We start from the raw sequence: 18,544 nt of genomic DNA on the forward strand, positions 1-18,544 counted from the left end.
CAGGAGCAGCTCTTATATTTTTATTTTGCCTTTTATTTTTGTGGCTTTTATATTTTTAAGTGGTTGGGGGAAAAGACAGAAGAAAACTGTGACAGGCGAAAATGACAGAGTGGGAGCTTTTGTTGGGCTCACCGTGCCTTCCACCGTGGACTCTCGGCTGCTCGCACACTACGGGGCAAGGTGGCCCTGGCAGCCGAGACCCTCTGGTCCCCAGTGTCTAAAATATGCACTGCCTGGGCCCTTTACGGAAAAGCACATCTGTGGATCTGTGTCCTAAACGCATTCCAAATTTCAGAAAAACAGAGCAAGCCCACAACCTCGTCAGATTGTACACGGCAACAAGCATGGCTGTCACACCGTCTGTGTTGACACGTGTCTCCGGCACTTACTAGTCACATGAGTGACGTGCCAGGTCCACTGCCTCCTAGTGCCGTCGCTTGTGCCAGCCGCTGGACCGCAGGCCTGCGAGTCACAGTGTGGACCAGTGGGGTGCAGGCTGTTTCTGCTGGAGTCAACAGGTATCTGGGGAGACAGAAATGAATGTTCTGGGGTCCCATGTTTTCAGGAAATGCTGCGTTCAACATCGCAGAGGTGTTGATAACTAAAGGGTGGGGGATCCCCAAGAGGAGCCTCCACAGCTAACAGGTGCCAAGAATACTCAAGAAGAAAGGAGCGTACAACAGAAAGCACTCCCCGCATGTATCTGACCCTAGAACTTTTTCTCCTGAAGATCATCATGAGAAACCTCATTGGCCAAGAACCATTGGTGATTCTGAGAGCTCCGCCGCTGTGGTCCAGCCGGGGTCCCACGGGGGCTGTGCCCTCGCTCTTCCCACACACTGATGCCTGTCCAGCCTCTCAGGGCCCTCCTCTCACCTCCCTGCAGCAGGTCACGCGTCCTAGGCCCTGATCACGAGCCTCTGCAGGCCCTGGGCTTCCGTGCCCGAGATTGTAGGGCCAGGCCCCTCTTTCCTTCTGCTGCTTGGGGCCCAGCTCTGGAGGTCCCTAGAGTCCTCGGCTCAGAGGTCCCCCTCCGTCTTCAAAGCCATGACCGCAGCACCTCTGAGTCCCTGTGCACTCCCATCCCTCGTCGAGGCCATCAGGGACCACTCCTCTTCCTCCTGGCAGAGCTCCGGCTCTGATGTGTCCTTACTTGCTGGTCCCTGCCTCTCGATTTCACTTGATTGATGATTGATTGATAATTTGGTGCTGGGGCTCAAACCTGGGGTCTTGCACCTGGTAGGCAAGCACTCTACCAGCCCCTCTCCCGCTCCTGGGTACGTACTCCAAAGAATCCGAGACCAGCATCCAACGCGTTTGCACGCAGATGTTCATAGCAGAGTGTCCATCAACAGATGAGTGAATCGACGCAGCACCGCCACGCCAGGGTGGCCACTCAGCCACAGGAATAACGGAAGTACTGGACCCCTGGCGCAGGCCGAGTGAACTCCACCAGACACAAAAGGCCACTGGCTGGGTCACGCCATGGGTGCAGGTGCGTCACTTTCTAGGACAGAAAGTAGGTTAGTGGTTTCCAAAATGTAGGGACAGCAGGGAAAGAGGACCAGCTGCTGAGAGAGACGGGCTCTCTGGGGCGAGAGGAGTGGTCATAGCTGGGTAGACCCTCTATGGGGCGAGGGGAGGGTCACACCTGGGTAGACCCTCTATGGACTCACAGAAAATGGGCAATTCCATGTTGTGTGAATTTTACCTCAAATTATTTTAAGTGTGGAAAAATATACTAAAACTTCCAAAAATATCCATAAAATGAACGGTGTGTTGACCAAATGCAGGAGCAGAACGTGGTGACCCACCGCAGCGCAGCTCAGGCAGACTGGCGGAAAGGTCACGACCTCATGCAGTTCCTGGCAAGATCCAGGCTCCGTCCTGGTGGAGGGATGAGCATTCTGTCCCTGCCCTCAGTGGGGACGTCACTCCCACGGAGCAGCGCCCACTGCTCTCCACAGCGAGGCTCCTATGCTGTTGACCACCTGGCTGACCTCTCCCAGCTGCCCAAGTCCCCTGCTACTGGCCAGGGCCTGGGCTGGCAGCCCCCTGCTGGGCTTGGGCTGGCTCTGGTCAGTCCTGTATGTCACCTTCCTTTGTGAAATGAGCAAGAGCTCGGGAGTTGGATCCAGACCTGCCACTCACCTGCCACTCACCTGCCACTCACCTGCCACTCCTCACCTGCCACTCACCTGCCACTCACCTGCCTCTCCTCACATGCTACACACCTGCCACACACCTGCCACTCACCTGCCACTCACCTGCCACTCACCTGCCACTCCTCACCTGCCACTCCTCACCTGCCACTCACCTGCCACTCACCTGCCACTCACCTGCCTCTCCTCACTTGCCACTCACCTGCCACTCACCTGCCACTCACCTGCCACTCACCTGCCTCTCCTCACCTGCCACTCACCTGCCACACACCTGCCACTCACCTGCCACTCCTCACCTGCCACTCACCTGCCACACACCTGCCACTCACCTGCCACTCACCTGCCACTCCTCACCTGCCACTCACCTGCCACTCACCTGCCACTCCTCACCTGCCACTCACCTGCCACTCACCTGCCACTCACCTGCCTCTCCTCACCTGCCACTCACCTGCCACACACCTGCCACTCACCTGCCACTCCTCACCTGCCACTCACCTGCCTCTCCTCACCTGCCACTCACCTGCCACTCCTCACCTGCCACTCCTCACCTGCCACTCACCTGCCACTCACCTGCCTCTCCTCACCTGCCACTCACCTGCCACACACCTGCCACTCACCTGCCACTCACCTGCCTCTCCTCACATGCTACACACCTGCCACACACCTGCCACACACCTGCCACTCACCTGCCACTCACCTGCCACTCACCTGCCTCTCCTCACATGCTACACACCTGCCACACAGTGCAGAAAGTCCCTCTTGGAGGTGTCTTTCGACTTACAGGGAATTGTACACCCTTGGGGAAAGTAACTAGGTGGGGACATAGACGGGTAGCTGTTGTGTGGCACAGAATCTATGTGGCTCCTGGGGCACACTGATAGTGCTATGACCGTTGTCATTGTAATGCATTGGGTCCACCTCAAGGTTCTTAGGAAATCTATCCTCCTTTGAAATGTGGCTTTATCAGTTCCTGGTCTTGGCTGAAGCACATCCTTCTCTCTGGACTCCCTTCAGGTAGAACTACAGCCCCCATCCCCAAAACTGAACACGAGTCTCTAGTCCACGCTGCTCTGCATACTTGATGATGCCTGTGCTGTCCTCCTTGGAGGTGACCTGTCCCTTTGTCCCAGGTGTCCCTGCTGCATACCTGCCCACTGCCAGTCACTTAGTAGCCACCTCCAGTATCAGATTGACTGTCACAATATTGGTCTTAAAATAGCCCCAAAGTGTGAGCGCAGTAAGTCTGGCGATGGCTGCAGTGTACCGCCACCCTGCGCTGATTCGTCAATCGTGGCGAACCCCTGGCGAACCCCTGGCTGTGCCTGACTCACCTCTCAAGCGGCACCCTAGGAGTGCACACCTAGGGAAGAGCAGAGTGCACAGGTAGTGTCCGCCTCAGGCCTCTGCTGGGGGCTGGAACACAGCCCATGGACAAGGAGGACCCCACTGGGGGTCTAGGACACACCCAGGGACAAGGAGGGACCCACTGGGGGTCTAGGACACACCCAGGGACAAGGAGGGACCCACTGGGGGTCTAGGACACACCCAGGGACAAGGAGGATCCCACTGGGGGTCTAGGACACACCTAGGGACAAGGAGGGACCCACTGGGGGTCTAGGACACACCCAGGGACAAGGAGGACCCCACTGGGGGTCTAGGACACACCCAGGGACAAGGAGGACCCCACTGGGGGTCTGGGACACACCCAGGGACAAGGAGGACCCCACTGGGAGTCTGGGACACACCCAGGGACAAGGAGGATCCCACTGGGGGTCTAGGACACACCTAGGGACAAGGAGGGACCCACTGGGAGTCTGGGACACACCCAGGGACAAGGAGGATCCCACTGGGGGTCTGGGACACACCCAGGGACAAGGAGGACCCCACTGGGAGTCTGGGACACACCCAGGGACAAGGAGGATCCCACTGGGGGTCTAGGACACACCTAGGGACAAGGAGGGACCCACTGGGGGTCTGGGACACACCCAGGGACAAGGAGGGACCCATAAAGAGTAGCGACTGTTGGCGTCACCTCGGAGGGATGTGGGAAGATGCCCGTAGCCTCACCCAGACTCCAGGGGAGCCGATCCAGTGCTCTGGCGTAGGTACCGTGGAGCTCTGGGAAAATGTCTATCAAATGGAGCCACCTGGAGCTGGGGATCTGGTGGCCTGGCTGTGGGATCCCTCCTCCGGATGCCCTTCAGAACCTGTGAGCCCTCTCTGGCCTGGAAGTTGGGGGGTTGGAGAAGATGCCTCTCATCAGTCGGGGTGAGTCCAGACCCCTGGCCAGAGTGGCTCAGGAAGGTGGGGGTGCCTCTGTTCAGGGGCACTGAGCATGTTCCCAGCCCACGGAGGGGCCCTTCCTGACCAGCTGAACTTACCCGTAGGACTCACTTCTCCCAGAGCATCACCTCACGAAGGACACGGGGAGGAACCCTCGAAGTCACCACATCCTGGGGCCACGTGCAAAACGTTGAGCATGTGGACATTCTTCTGGGAAGAAGAGCTGAAGTTCTCATCAAACTGAGTGTGCTCCACCCTAAAGAGGGGCAAGGACCACCCCTGAGTCCCAATGCACAATCCAGGTTCCCTGAGGGAGGAACTTCCAGGCTCCCCAAGCGCAGGAGCAGCCCACCAGTAAGGAAGTCACACCCACAAAATGTATTTTTTAAAGCTCTTTCTACCAACAGACACAAGAGAGAAAAATGTAGCCCATCAATGCACAGCAGAGGCACACGGGAGAGTTCGACTCCATTACCCGTGGGCAGGGTGAAAGTCCACGAAGACTCTACTGCACGTGAAGCAGGAACGCGGATCCCACCCAACGCGGAGACCTAGACACCAGTGTGGGAGGAAGCCGGCCAGATGACAGAGCCGTGTGCCGTGTGACACCAGCGTGTGCAGCTCTGGATCAGGGAAAGTCAGTCATGGTGAAAGGAGTCGGAAGGCGCATGAGGGTCACTCCCGACTGCTGGGGATACTCCACATCTGACTGGTCACAGCTGTGTCTGTCCAAATGTCAAAATTTGTTGAACTGTAATTTAAGAATGGTGCCTTTTGGGGCTGGGGCTGGGGCTCAGGGGTGGAGTGCTTGCCTAGCATGTGTGAGGCACTGGGTTCAAACTCCAGCACCACAGAAAAATAGATTTTAAAATAAAGGCCCATTGACAACTTAGAAGAAGAAGGGGCTGGGGATGTGGCTCAAGCGGTAGCTCGCTCGCCTGGCATGCACGCGGCCCGGGTTCGATCCTCAGCACCACATACAAACAAAGATGTTGTGTCCACCGAAAACTAAAAAATAAATATCAAAATTCTCTCTCTCTCTCTCTCTCTCTCTCTCTCTAAAAAAAAAAAAAAAAAAGAAGAAGAAGAAGACTCGTGTTTCACCACATGTAGGTTATCCCTCAAGACTCACCAACTTAACATACGGGAAACTGGCCAGGCCATAAGACTGGGGAGGGCTCAGCGGGGTGCCCTGCCCAGTGTCTCCCTGGGCACCAGGGCTGCACCTACAGGGGTGGAAGCCTTGGCCTGGCTCCGGCCCGCCCTCCTCAGGGCTCGGACTGGGAGCTGGAAGCTGAGCTCCCTCACAACATGGTGACCCTCAGGCAGGGACAGCTGAGGGCACCAGGGCCCTGGTGCAAGTCAAGAGAGGTCGCACTTCCTTCTTACTTGCTTGGGAACACGCAGTGTCCTCTCTGCCACCTTCTGTTGAACGCAAGACAGCGGCTAGCCGCCTGCCCACAGGCCCGGGAAAGGGATTGGTCTCTGGTGTGGAACTGCCATGTTTGGTGAGGATGGAGGGAGGCAGGCGGCCTGTGAGCCTGTGCCCCACGGGGCTGCGGGGGCTACGAGGTCTGCAAGGGCAAGAACCTTTCCTCCGTGTCCTGATGCCCCCAGAAGCCCTCCACACAGGGGTGCCCAGTGGTCGCTGAGGCCTTTAGGTGGCCAGTGTCGGGGGACCACCCTGGAGCTCATCACCACTGCTTGCAGCAGCTCTGAAGGCAGGTGAGGGACAGTCCCAGAAGAGCCTCCAGGGCCTGTGTCTGAGCTCAGATGGGGACAGGCGTGGGGGGCCAGTCCCCAGCCAGGTGGCAGCGTGTGCGTACTCTCTGCATCAGAGATCTGTGTCGGCTGAGGCCACTGCAGTCTGTGTCCCCGGACGAGTGGTCCGTGTCCTCCCCGACGCCTCCTGAGAACAAGCCCATCGGCCTCCGCATCTTCCCCACGGCTCCTGGGTCCTCCTCCAGCCTGGTCAGCCGCGTTGCAGGGGTTCCAGCTGCTGGTGCACCCCAGTCCCTCTGTCTCTGCTCATACTGCCCTGGAGAGCCCAGGACCCGTCCTCCCCAGCTCTCCCCAGCTGGCCCCTGTGCCTGGCCTGAATGCAGCTCTGCACATGTCCCTGGTGTCAGCCCCCTGGTGAGGGCCCAGTCAACGTCCACCTGACCCCGAGATCCAGGTGTCCTTGGCCCCAGACATCCACAGACACAGGAACTCAATTTCCCCGACCTGCTTTCCACCCCTGGTCTCCCTTGCGGGACCCCACAACTACCTGCTTGCCTTCCTTCGCAGCAGCCTGTGCAGGCAGACAGCGCACACCTCTGCCTCCCGGTGCCTCCTCTCTTGCCAGACTTTTCTCCACCCATGGCCTACCTCTGGGCAGCATGGTCACCAGCCAGCATCTTGGAGGTGTCCCCATGATCTCCCTGCTGGCCTCTGCCTCCAGGGGCTCCCACATGAGTCCCCACACGGACTGAGTTTAAAATGTCTGTTTTCAATCGACATAATAACCGTCCACGTTTAAGGGTTATAGTATGAGTATACACTGCTGGGGATCAAGTCAGGGTGCTTAACACAGCCGTCTCCTCCAACAGTTATCCTGACACTGATGTCTAGAGGAAATTTGGATCACGTCACTGTTGTGTATAAGCCTCTCCAGTTGTTCTGCCTTTTAATATGCACGTCTGCTGTGTGTGACGTGTGTATGCATACAGGTGATGTTACATTTATGTACATACGGATGCCTATACAGCTACCTGCACATATAATTATCTATGTCACCCTTCATCTCCACAGACCCACATCCTCCATTCAGCCCACACCTGATGGAAAATGTCGACAGGAACGTCTACACCTGGACTGAGCATGCACAGGCTTCCTCCTGGTTACTCCTAAGCCAGAGGGTGTGATGGCATCTCCACCCAACGTAATCCAGACGGTTTAAAGGATGTGGAGGGATGCGTGTGGGACAGTGGGAATAAGGCACCTTCCTGTAAGGGACTGGAGCCTCTGGTTTGGGTTCACAGGGTGGGCGCTAGAAGAAACCCCCTTTGTGCCCACAGATGTGCACACGCACACAGATGCACCCGGAGTATCAGAACACACATCCGGTGTTACTGGATGGACGTGTGCCTTTAAGATTGTCACCTTTAAGATCAGAGCATATATCAAGAACTATGTAATGTTTTGAACAGCCAACAATAAAAAATTAAAAAAAAAAACAAAACAAAAAAAAATAAATAAAAATGGAAAACCTAAAAGCCTACTGCAAAAAAAAAAAAAAAAAAAAAAAGATCAGAGCAGCTGGGGCCGGCTCGGTAATGAGCGGCAGGGAAGCAGGCCACCCTGGGGGTTGGGGGCCAGCTGTTTCCCTGATCCTCAGAGTTAACTTTCTGACTTGGAGTAAACTTTCAGCAGGTGAAACAGCGGCGGCTGCTGGCTCCCTCCCGCAGGGGCTCATTAAAAGTTGCCGACAGTCCCTCAGGGGCCCAGAAGGAGGGTTGCCTGCAGGCTGATTAAGGTGATTTACTTCCCTGCTCCCAGAGAAAAACAGCCTCTTTAGGGAAAGGAAGTGCCAGAGGCGAAGGTTGGGAATAAACCCACTGAGCCCTGCACCAACTTCTGAAGCCCTGGAGCCTGGTCTGCAGTGAGGTCACCTGCCACCCCTCCCAGCCCTGCCCCAGGCTGTTCTGCTGCTCGGAGCTTTGCCTAAACCGGAGGGGGTGAGAAGCAGAGCCGGCCACCCCCACACGGAGCAGGGAGTCCCTCTGCACTGGTCCCGGGGGCAGTAGGCGCTCTGGCTCCCTGCTGGCTGACATACCAAGTTGCCGTCCCCCCTGGAATTGCAGATGAGATGCAACTTTTCGCATCTCTTCTGTATCTAAACATGCACCGACTTTTCCCAATCAGATCCAGAGGGAGCGCAGATGTCCCTGGGACCTACCCCTGGGTTCCAGGACAAGCCCAGCAGGAGAGCAGGTCTTGCGGGCTGGCAGGGCTGACTTGCTGGTGGACCCCCCCCTCCCCCGCCGCTGGGCTGTGTCCCCTGCCACTGCCCTTAGGGAACTTGCTTTGTTTTTTGTTTTTCTCCAGTTATCAATTTGTAACGGGCATATTTCCAGAACAGCAAATAACCCTTACTCCTCAATGGCCACCAAGTTACAGCGGGAAGCGAGAGAGTCTCTGGGGCGCTGATAGGGACCTTGCACTGTTGCTTCATCAAGCTACAACAAAGGCTTCTCACCCCCCAGAAGTAATACTGGGGATTGAACCCAGGGGCGCTAGACACTGGGCTACATCCCCAACCCTTTTTGTTTTTTATTTTGAGGTGGGTCTTGCGAAGTAGCCCAGGCTGGCCTTGAACTGGAACAGGGGCCCTGAAGGAGAACTGCCTCTCGCGGCGCCTGCAGGCGGATTATGGTGATTTACTTCCCCTGCTGCTGGAGAAAACCGGCCTCTTCAGGGAAAGGAAGTTGGGACTGAGTTGCTGGGATTACAGAGCAGGATACCACCACACCCACGGTCATGGTTATTCTCCATTCTTTCAGCAAATACTTACGGGACGTGTAACACAGGAGGGTTACTGTGCAATACCGTGATTTAAAAAAAAAAAAGTTGCAAAGAAAAAGAACAATAACTCTGTTACTAGAGATACAATTGTAAAAAAAAAAGGGGGGGGGTTAATGGGATAGTCACATGAAATTTGTTAAGCAGCTTCTAAAATTCACACGGAATAAAACATGCCCACACACCAAACTAAACAAAAAACTGGAAATAAAAGAAAGAACAGTGAGGAGAGAAGTGTGTAAAACATCAGAGGCTGAAGCAACATTGAGCTGGGTGAAGGAGCACACCTCTGTGATCCCAACAGCTCGGAGGCTGAGGCAGGAGGATCCTTAGTTCAAGGCCAGCCTCAGCAACTTAGTGAGGCCCTGTCTCAATAATAATAATAATAATGATAATAAAGGGTGGAGATGTGACTCAGTGGTTAAACTCCCCTGAGTTCAATCCCTGGTTTCAAAAATAAAACCAAATATAAAAAGAAAAACAACACTTTGATCAAGGATACCTAAGGGGGGCCGCTGAACAGGGTGGAGGTCCAGATACACCAGCAGGGCCCTGTGCGCCCTGCAAGGCCGCGTTTCCAGCCCAGACGTCCACCAGCACCCGCTCCCTGATGGGAGGAACCAGGGGCTAAAAGCGGGCAGCGGGGGGACCGGGCCAGGACTCTGGGACGACGGCGCCCAGGGAGGCTCTCTGGCTACCAGTCCACTTCTCTGAAACGCGGAAGGGCAGCTGATCCACCGTGGCTGGAAGGGAGTGATGGCCAGGGCCAGGAGGGCTGTGGGTGGGCAGCACACGCCCAGGTCAACACACACTGAGTGGTGAACCCTGGCAGAATCGTGGGGGAGAGCATCCATTTTGGTGATGAAACCCAGGGCTTCAGCACCGAGCCCCAGCCCCAGCCCCTCTGTTTTTGGAGTCAGGGTCTCACTAAGTTGCTTAAGGCCTTGTAGGTTGCTGAGGCTGGGCTTGAACTTGCGATTCTCAGCCCCTGGAGTCTGAGGATTATAGCCATGTCCCAGCACGCCTGGCTAGAAAGAAATGCTTTTAAGAAGTCGCAGTTTTTGCCTTAAAGGACTCAACCAAGAGAGTGAAACGGGGCTGTGGTGAGGGAGAAGCTCCTGTAATGGTGCACAGGACCCGGTGGCTAGCCAGTCTATAGAGACCCCCTGAAACCCACAACCCACACGCCAACCCGACGGAAAACAGGCAGCGGGTTTAACAGACATTCCCCAAAGACGACAGGGGACGGCCACAGCCCTGGGCCACTGCTCACCACCAACCAGCTGGGGGGACCATCTGGCCCCTTGCCACAAACACCCAGGAGCAGGTCTGTGCAGCACTGCCCACAGGAGAACAGGGCCCAGGACCATGGTGAGCGGGCAGCACGCCTGTGCCGCGGGACTAGCGGGCAGCTGGGAACATAGGTGGCATGACCCACTGACCAGGCCTCCAGACCGGGAAGGCAGTGTGCAGTGGGGCAGCTCTCCAGGTCTGTTGCACAGGGTGACAAGGGCAAAATGGTTAAGCTGATGTGTTGTTACAGTACTTTATCTCAACTAAAATTTCAAAAGAAAACTTCAAACCCCACCTCCAAACGGGGGGGGGGGGGGGGGGGGAGTGACACATCTGGGGGCTTCCTCCCTGACTTCTCCTGTGCAGCACCCCAGCTCCTTCCCCCAGGGCAGAGTGCCTCATCCAAAGCCTGTCCCTCTGCCCCTCAATCACTGCGTTCCCTCAGGCCAGCATCCAGCCTGCCACTGCCCCAGGTGCACAGGGTGTGACCAGCAGTGACAGCAGCACGGCTAACGAGGTGGCCGTGGTGGCCGTCCCAGGCGACCCCGGCAGCACCGACTGTGAGCACAGCCGCTGCAAACACTCCCGAGATGACTCGTGACTCCCCACCATGACAGTCCCAAGTGGGCACTGCCGTCAGGGAGCTGTGAGGAAATCAAGGCCCCCAGGTCACACCCAGTGAGAGATCAAGCTAGCTGTCCGGACTCTGGCCATCCAGCCTGGAAGCCATGCAGGTGACCTCTGATGTGGCCGAGCAACAGAGTCCTGTGACGGAACCTGAGTCCCTGGTCCTGGGCAGGCCTCACCAATTTCCTTCTGGTTCTTGTCTCACAAATTTGAAGAATAAAATCCACAAACAGTAACAAAAAGAAGAGTGAACAGAGTGGGTGGGGTTTAAGCGAGAGAAGACAGAACTGGGGGTGCAGGAGGAGCCTGCTGGTGTGACAGGGCGGGGCCTCCTGGGAGACCAGGCCGTGTGAAGAGTCCCCACCCTTCAAACCCCAATTCTTGTGATTGGCAAGTGGCTCAGAGTAACAGGCTTGAAGGGTAGGAAAAGGGAAGGGGACACTCTCAAGGGAGGGAGTGGGTCCTCTCAGAGAGGAGAGGGACCACATGCCCCTCCTCTGCTCCAGCTTTATTGGGGATCCCAGAGAAGTTTCCAGAGAGTCAGTCCTACCAGGTCCAGCTCTTGACTTTTGACCGACATCAGACTTTCAAGTCCCCACTGCCCTGACAGTCTAGGTCACTGGGCCCGTGCTGACCAGTTCTAATTGAATGCTTCACCATAGATTCTTCTAGATTTGGGGGTTAGGAGGAATAAGCCTTATCTCCCTGAATTTCAGGATCTGGTCTGTGAACAGGGCTACAAAAGGCTCCCCTCAGGGTAACTGGGTTCCTCTCATGCACATTATTTCAGGCCTGCATTTCCCCCGCAGATATCAGGTAGTTTACTGAGGAATGTGACGCACCCTGTCCACGTAAGCCAGGCAGGGCTGCAGGTGAATTGCTTCTTGGAAAATCAAGCACGTGGGGGTCAGCACAGTGGGCCTTGACCTCATGTTCCCACCGCTCGCATCTGTCTGCCCCTATCAGCAGGGACAGTAGGGGATGCGTGGTTGGCCTCCTGAAGGCTCTGGATGCCCAGCGTGCTCTGGATGCGGACGTCTGTCCTAGGTCCAGGGTCAGTCTTGGCTTATGCTTATGATCAGCAACAACCCCTTTTTTGTTCTCAACCCTGTCCCCATTTAATTTCCCGTGATTTTTCCTTTGCAAGCAATACTGGGAATTGGCCCTTTGCCTGAAAAGTACCATCTAATAAAAGGTCACCTAGGGATCAGCCACATGGCCCCGGGCCCTTGGTGCTGGCCCAACGCTGTCACCGTCTCACCTGCATTCAGTCCACACTGTCCTAATTACTGTCCTGCCACCTCTGGCCTTGCCAAGGCCCGTCTTGGCTGCTGGTCTGCTGAGAACATCCCGTAGGTCTGCTTGGGTCCGGGACTGCCAAGCGGGACTGGGACGAGGGGCAGCATGCTGACTGATCAGCCCTGGGGAGGTCAAGGAGGTCAGTCTGAACTGGGTGGCTCACGGATCAGGGAGGCAGGCAGTGGAGGTAGAGTGCCGGGGCGCAGAGATGCAGGGGGGCAGGGGATAGCCCGGGGCCTGGGAGTCCTGGTGGGGGAGGCTCCAGTCAGGCCAGGGGAAGAGGAGGTAGCCCGAGTCTTCTTGGGTGAGTTACTTTACCAGACAAGCAAGCAGGCCTTCTAGCTAGGATCACCCTCATTCAACAAGTCGCCTGCAGCCCACTGCTTCTGGAGTCCAACAGGGCGACAGCCAACAAGGGCAGGTTCAGCCAGATAAGGAAGCATCCCCTTGTCAAGCCCCCATGTGGATTAGGTGAATTTTCATGTTACAGAACCAGGCTTCAAGAGCCCAAAATGACCTTGACCAAAGCAACCTCTGTCTTACAACAGCTCCTCAATAGGCCCCCTGTCTCTATCCTGAGGCACCCAGGTTTCCTTTCAAGGAAGCTTTCGACTTTGACTATTTAACATACAATAAATGTCGAATTTTTTCATATTTATTTTTTAGTTGTAGTTGAACACAATACCGTTTTTTATTTATTTTTAGGTGGTGCTGAGGACCAAACTCAGGTCCCCACATGTGCTAGGCAAGCGCTCTACCGCTGAACCCCAACCCCAGCCCAAATGTTTGAATATTTAACAACCATGGCCTTTTCCAATACAGACAAAATAGTGAATGCATTGAGAGAAAATAAATATCTGAGTCAGAATCTTTTGACATTGATTGTGGATAATAAGTTTCTCAAAATGCCTGGCCCTGCTGTATGTTGAGTCTTGGGAACTGAGTGTTTAGTTTCAACAAGAGCATCCTGTTTAACACAAGGCCATGCAGCTAGCTCAAGAGCGCACAGGCTTGAGTCCTGTCTTCCTGTGCAGGAGGGGTTCTGGAGGGGCAGGCAGTCCAAGTCACAGGTGGACAGGCAGGAGCCCATCCCTGTTCCCCCGCTGTGCTCAGCTTCAGCTAGAAGCCCACTCTTCTACTTTGGTCCTCTACCTGCGTTCCCAAACAACTCACTTCAAAGACATTTTTTTCCACTTTTATCTTTATTGTCTTTCTGCTCTCTGAACCTTAAAAAAGTCCTTTGACCTTGGGAGAGGTAATAAAAAATGATGTGACAGTTTATTTGTTACCATTAAAAATATGTGAAATCATGACAATTTCAGTCCCCCCAAAGTACGCAAGAAATCAAAATGGGCTACAACCTGATTAGCCGGTAATTACCGGTAATCAGAGACTTGTTTCTGCATAATAAGGTATTTCAAATATATTATTCAAAGTCAAGAAAAAAGGCAGATGGTGGGGACTACAAGTTGGCCTTCCACTGCCAGGGGGGGTTTCGTTTTCAAGGGTGCTCACCCCCTGGTATAACAGGAAGACACTTGCTGCTTTGAAGCTCCCAGGATTTTAAGGAGAACCAGCTCGAGCTAGGGCAGGGCTTTGCTGCCACCTGCTGGAGTCTATCGCTAATTCCTGGAACTGGGGAGGGAGGCTGGAGAGGCTCAGGCAGGGGGGTCACAAATTAGCAAGCCACGGTCCCAAAGTAGCAGGGGGTAGGCTGGGGGTGTGCCTCGGTGGTTAAGCACCCCTGAATTCAATCCCTTGAACCAAACAAACAAAATCCAGTTACAGTTCAGACTATCCAAAGAACAAGGTTTGCTGCTAGCAACCGCCTCCCACCGCGCAAAACCCGGTTCTGCGAAGGCAGCGCTCGCCTGACCCCTCCATCGTGGTGTGCAGTTCCCCAGCATCTGCAGCCTAGTCATTTCCCACCAGGTGACCCCTGTGCGGACCACAGTCCTCGAATCTTTCCGCTCTCCCCTCGCCTTGCTAGCGCATGACCACGCCTCCCTGTGGAGCCAGGACCTAAACCCGGCTGGGGGCCGGCGCAGGCGGCCTCTCCTGGTGCGTTTTCCGGTGGCGCTTGGAGGTCCCGAGCTGGCGGAAGGCGCGGCCGCACACGTCGCACGTGTAGGGCTTGGCCTTCGTGTGGATGCGCCGGTGCACGTTGAGGTTGCCCATGTGGCTGAACCGCTTCTTGCAATCTGTACACTCGTAGGGCTTCTCCTGGGTGTGGACCCTCCGGTGGCCCTGCAGGGTGGACTCGTGCGTGAACTGCTTGTGGCAGATGGCGCACTCGAAGGGCCTCTCGCCGGTGTGGATGCGCTTGTGCACGCGGAGGTCTGAGGCCTGCATGAACCCCTTCCTGCACTCGCTGCACTTGAAGGGCCTCTCCCCGGTGTGAGACCGCTGGTGGACGACCAGCTGGGACCGGTAGGCGAAACCCTTCTGGCACACCCCGCACCGGTGCCGGCCCTCAGGTGGCGCGGTGCTGGGTGGAACTACTGAATTTACCCCAGCTTGACCCAAGAACCGGCCGGGATCCGGGGAGGCTTCGTGGGAAGCTTCCTGGGAACGTCTCTGCCGTTTGGAACGGCGTTCCATGGGAGCATCTTCTCCCTGCCCAGCGAGGGTGGCAGGGGTGCGAGCGCGCGCATTTTTACTACAAACTTCTTGGGGCTTCTTCACAGAATCTGCTGGAAGAAGGAACACACACAGCACTTACTAGAGAGCATTCTCCAGGAGGCCCGAGTCCTGGGAACTGAATGCTGATGGTGCGGCAAGTCCCCAGCTCCCCGAGATGGCACCTGGGGCTCCCAGTCTACTCACCAGGACCCTGCGGCAGCTGAGGCTCCGGAGACCTCTGGACAGGGAGGTCTCCACCTTCCTTCACCTCCTCTCCCTGGTTCTGCGGGTCTGCTTCGGCAGGAACCGGCTCTGGCAGGACTTCCTCACCCTGTCAAGTGGCACACAGAATTGCCAACAGGTCACATCGGGTGGAGCAGGGAAATCTGCCTCTTCCTGCTCTGATCCAACCTTTCCAAATTTGGTGGAGCTGTCTGGACCACCCCATGGCCAAAATAAGCGACCTCCGCTAGTTCCTAGGTCCTCTGCTGATGGGACCTGTCACCCTTCCCACGAGGCCCACTCCAGGGGGCTTTCTCCTCCTCAGGGCTCCTCTCTGTCCCTGACCCCGTCTTCCCGACCTCCACGTGGCACTACTGCTGGGTGATTCTTCCTGGTGCGGGGCTCTGGTGTCATGTGTAGCAGCATCCCTAGTCTCTACCTGCTGGACACCACTAACAGTCTCCCCATGTACACACAGAAGGACAATCCAAGGAAGTTCCAGACATGGCCGGCTACCCCCAGGAAGGCAAAACTACCCCGGCTGAGAACCACGCCTTCAATAAGGAATTAATAAGTTTCAGAAACTGGGTCCTTGTGGCCAGTTGTACCCTGAAAGGGTCTTTTGGATCCAGCGCAATTGCCACGGCAGGCAGACCCAGCCCTATTTCTCAGGGACCGCTCTCCCACACCCTGAATGCCAACAGCTTGGACGGGGAGAAGGTCAAGAGCCTTGTTTGCCAGCACCTCTGTCAGCCATGGAGTGTGGTCCAGCCCACCCTGCATCTCTCAGGCACACCGGTGTCCTCTGGTACCTTCTCCCACCTCCCCAGGGGGGCATTGCACTCACCTGTTGTCCTGGTCTCTGGCCCTCCTGGGGGTTATGCAGTTCCTGGCTGGCCTCGCTGCTCGGAGGAGGTGCCTTGCTGGCTGAGGATGGGCACTTGCTGGACAAGTCCACCATGCTATTTGACTCACCAGCCAAGGCCTCCAGCATCTGAGCATCCGGATTCTGTATAAGGAATTTCTGTCCTTCTAAAACAATGATGGACTGTAGGGGACATGACCAGACAGACACCCAGTAAGGACCCAAAATGGCTCCCCCTCCTCAGCCCGGCTCTCTCCAGAAGTGCCCCGCCCCTGGGCCAGGGCTTCCATCGCCACCTGGACCAGCGACCCTTGCTGTGGTCTGGGGGTCCTCCCAGTACTGTGCGGTTCTGCCCAGTGGAAGCCAGAAGTTAGAGCATCATAACAATGCATCTCCAGATCCGCAAGCAAAGTCCCCAACCTGCCCTTGGGCAAGATGACTTTATCACCATTCCGAGGTCTCTTACCTATTTTCTATCTCTGTCTTAAAAAGTAACATAAAATGCTAATTTAAAATTTACAAGTTGGGCTGACCTGCTCCATCTCAACCTGGCACAGTCCAGTCCCTGTCCACCTGGCTACAGGTGGAGACATGGTGCCCTGAGACTGGAGCCTTGTGGAGGCCCTGTTTGGCTCGTTGGGGAGCCCCTGTAACCCAGGCTGACATCCTGTATCTCATGGGAGCAATTTCTGCAATTTTATCAAAGCTTACCATTCGCATTCTCAGGTCGCCCTTAGAATGTCTCACGGACCCCACCACAGGGCAGAAGTGCCAGAGTTGTCAAGCAAACTCTGCAGGAGGCCATGGCTTGGAACTGGCCTTGTGCTGAGGATGGTTGAGCTAAGTTCAGGCCAATGTCGGGTGCTCTAACCAATTAGCCAAGTGCACCATGACCACCAAAGTACCTCCACACCAGGCTTCCCCTTCCCATCCCATACTGAGGATGGGGTATCCACCACAGGTCCCCAAGGATACCCACAGACAACTGCACTTCCTACTTTGCTCAGTTTTGTTTATAATTGCTCCCATAAACATTGGTAAGTTTATTGGTCTGTAAGTCTTCCTTTGACTCCGTGTTAAACTGCAGTTGTGTCCACTTATAAAAACTCCCTGTGAATGAACCTTTTACCCCATGGTGGGGCAGAGTGTGCACACCCCACTAGACCCTGTGACCCTTGCTCCTGCCACACCCCCTTCCTCACTCTCCAAAGCATCCAGGCGCACACAGCCACCACGATGGAAGGTACCCTGTTTAAACCCCACCCACTCCAGCGGTTCTCAGCTGGGAGGCCACCTGCAAGACACTGGAGACATCATCACAATGAGGGAGCTAGTGGCCTCTGGTGGGGAAGGCCAGGGAAGCTGCTAGTATCCCACAGACGCAGGACTCACAATGGACTACTGCTCACCCAACACCCCTGCTGTCCAGTGTGATGGACCCTCATGGAGTCCAAAGGCTGTTACTGCCCTGCCAGCCACAGATCCATGGCCACCAGACACTGGCCATCTGAGACAATGAGAAGCTGTCACCTGGACTCCAACATGTCATGGTGAACGCCTTAAGGACGGCCTTGCCCCGCCCCCGCCCCCGTGGTTGTAGACCCGCACTCCTCAACCTGGAGCAGCTGACGTTGGGGGCTGGGCCACCCTGCTCTAGGGACCGTCCCCTGTCTTGCCAGGGGGTTAGCAGCCTCGCTTGCCTCCACCCATCAGATGCAGGTAGTAGCTCTGCCCACTCCATCGTGACAACCAAAAAAGTCCCCAGACCTTGGCAAGTATCCCTCATGGGGTGCTGCCTCCTCAGGTAAGAGCCAATGAGGGAGTCAGCCTGGCGGCTGACCGTTGCTGCCCTCCTCCCCACGCAGGCCGCACTCACCCATTTCTGGGGCTTCCTGTGGCTCCTGAGCAGGTCCTCCAGGTCCCGGCACCTCTTCACACCACTCTCCCTGACCAGGACCTGCAGGTCCTCGGGCATGGAGATCATGAACTGCTCAAGAACCAGCTGGTCCATGATCTCCTCCTTCGTGTGCAGGTCGGGCCTCAGCCACAGGTGGCACAGCTCTGAGATCCTCTTCAGATCCTGGATGGGGTCCGCATCCCGCGAGGCAATGAATGTTCTAAACACCGTGTGCCAGCTCTCTGGGCTGAAGCTGGGCCTGGGGCTTCCTGGGGACGGTGAGGACAAGGGCTGATCCTGCCCAGGGCTGTCCTGGGGCCTTCTTTCACCTGGTTTTAATGTGGGGTCTGCTGCCATCTGTGGAGGGCTCGCCATCAGGATCTGATGAGCTGGTCAGAAAGACAGGAGGTGGCCTGTTCCACAGTCTCTTCCCAGTGAGGACTCTGCAGGACAGTGGGCTGGTCAGTCTAAAGCGCTCCATCCTCCTGCCAAATCCCTCACACCCAGCGCCAGATGCTCCCCCACAGGTGGTGTGCCTAACGGGGAATTGGTCCATTCTGTCATTCACCCAACACCCACACACCACTACACGCTTTGGCTTAGGGGTATGAGTGGCCATTGGATTACCGCTGCATGTCCAGAAGTGGGGCTGGTTTTCCTCTCTATCAATAGGGACATTATTGTTACTTTTTTTTTTTATTTTGAAGTGCA

The 18,544-nt window shown here is 55.9% G+C and overlaps 1 protein-coding gene across 1 annotated transcript; it reads right to left on the reverse strand.

The window, feature by feature from the left end:
• Positions 1–14,249: 14,249 nt before the first annotated feature.
• On the reverse strand, positions 14,250–18,190 carry LOC114079777 (zinc finger and SCAN domain-containing protein 5B-like). Its single transcript, XM_027921204.2, has 4 exons — positions 17,813–18,190; positions 15,919–16,119; positions 15,054–15,180; positions 14,250–14,917 (listed from the first exon to the last, which is right to left on the reverse strand). The coding sequence occupies exons 1-4, from the start codon at positions 18,188–18,190 to the stop codon at positions 14,250–14,252; spliced, it is 1,374 nt and encodes a 457-aa protein (XP_027777005.2).
• Positions 18,191–18,544: the final 354 nt, after the last annotated feature.

Source organism: Marmota flaviventris, chromosome 18, assembly GCF_047511675.1.
Source record: "Marmota flaviventris isolate mMarFla1 chromosome 18, mMarFla1.hap1, whole genome shotgun sequence".
Lineage (NCBI taxonomy): Eukaryota > Metazoa > Chordata > Mammalia > Rodentia > Sciuridae > Marmota > Marmota flaviventris.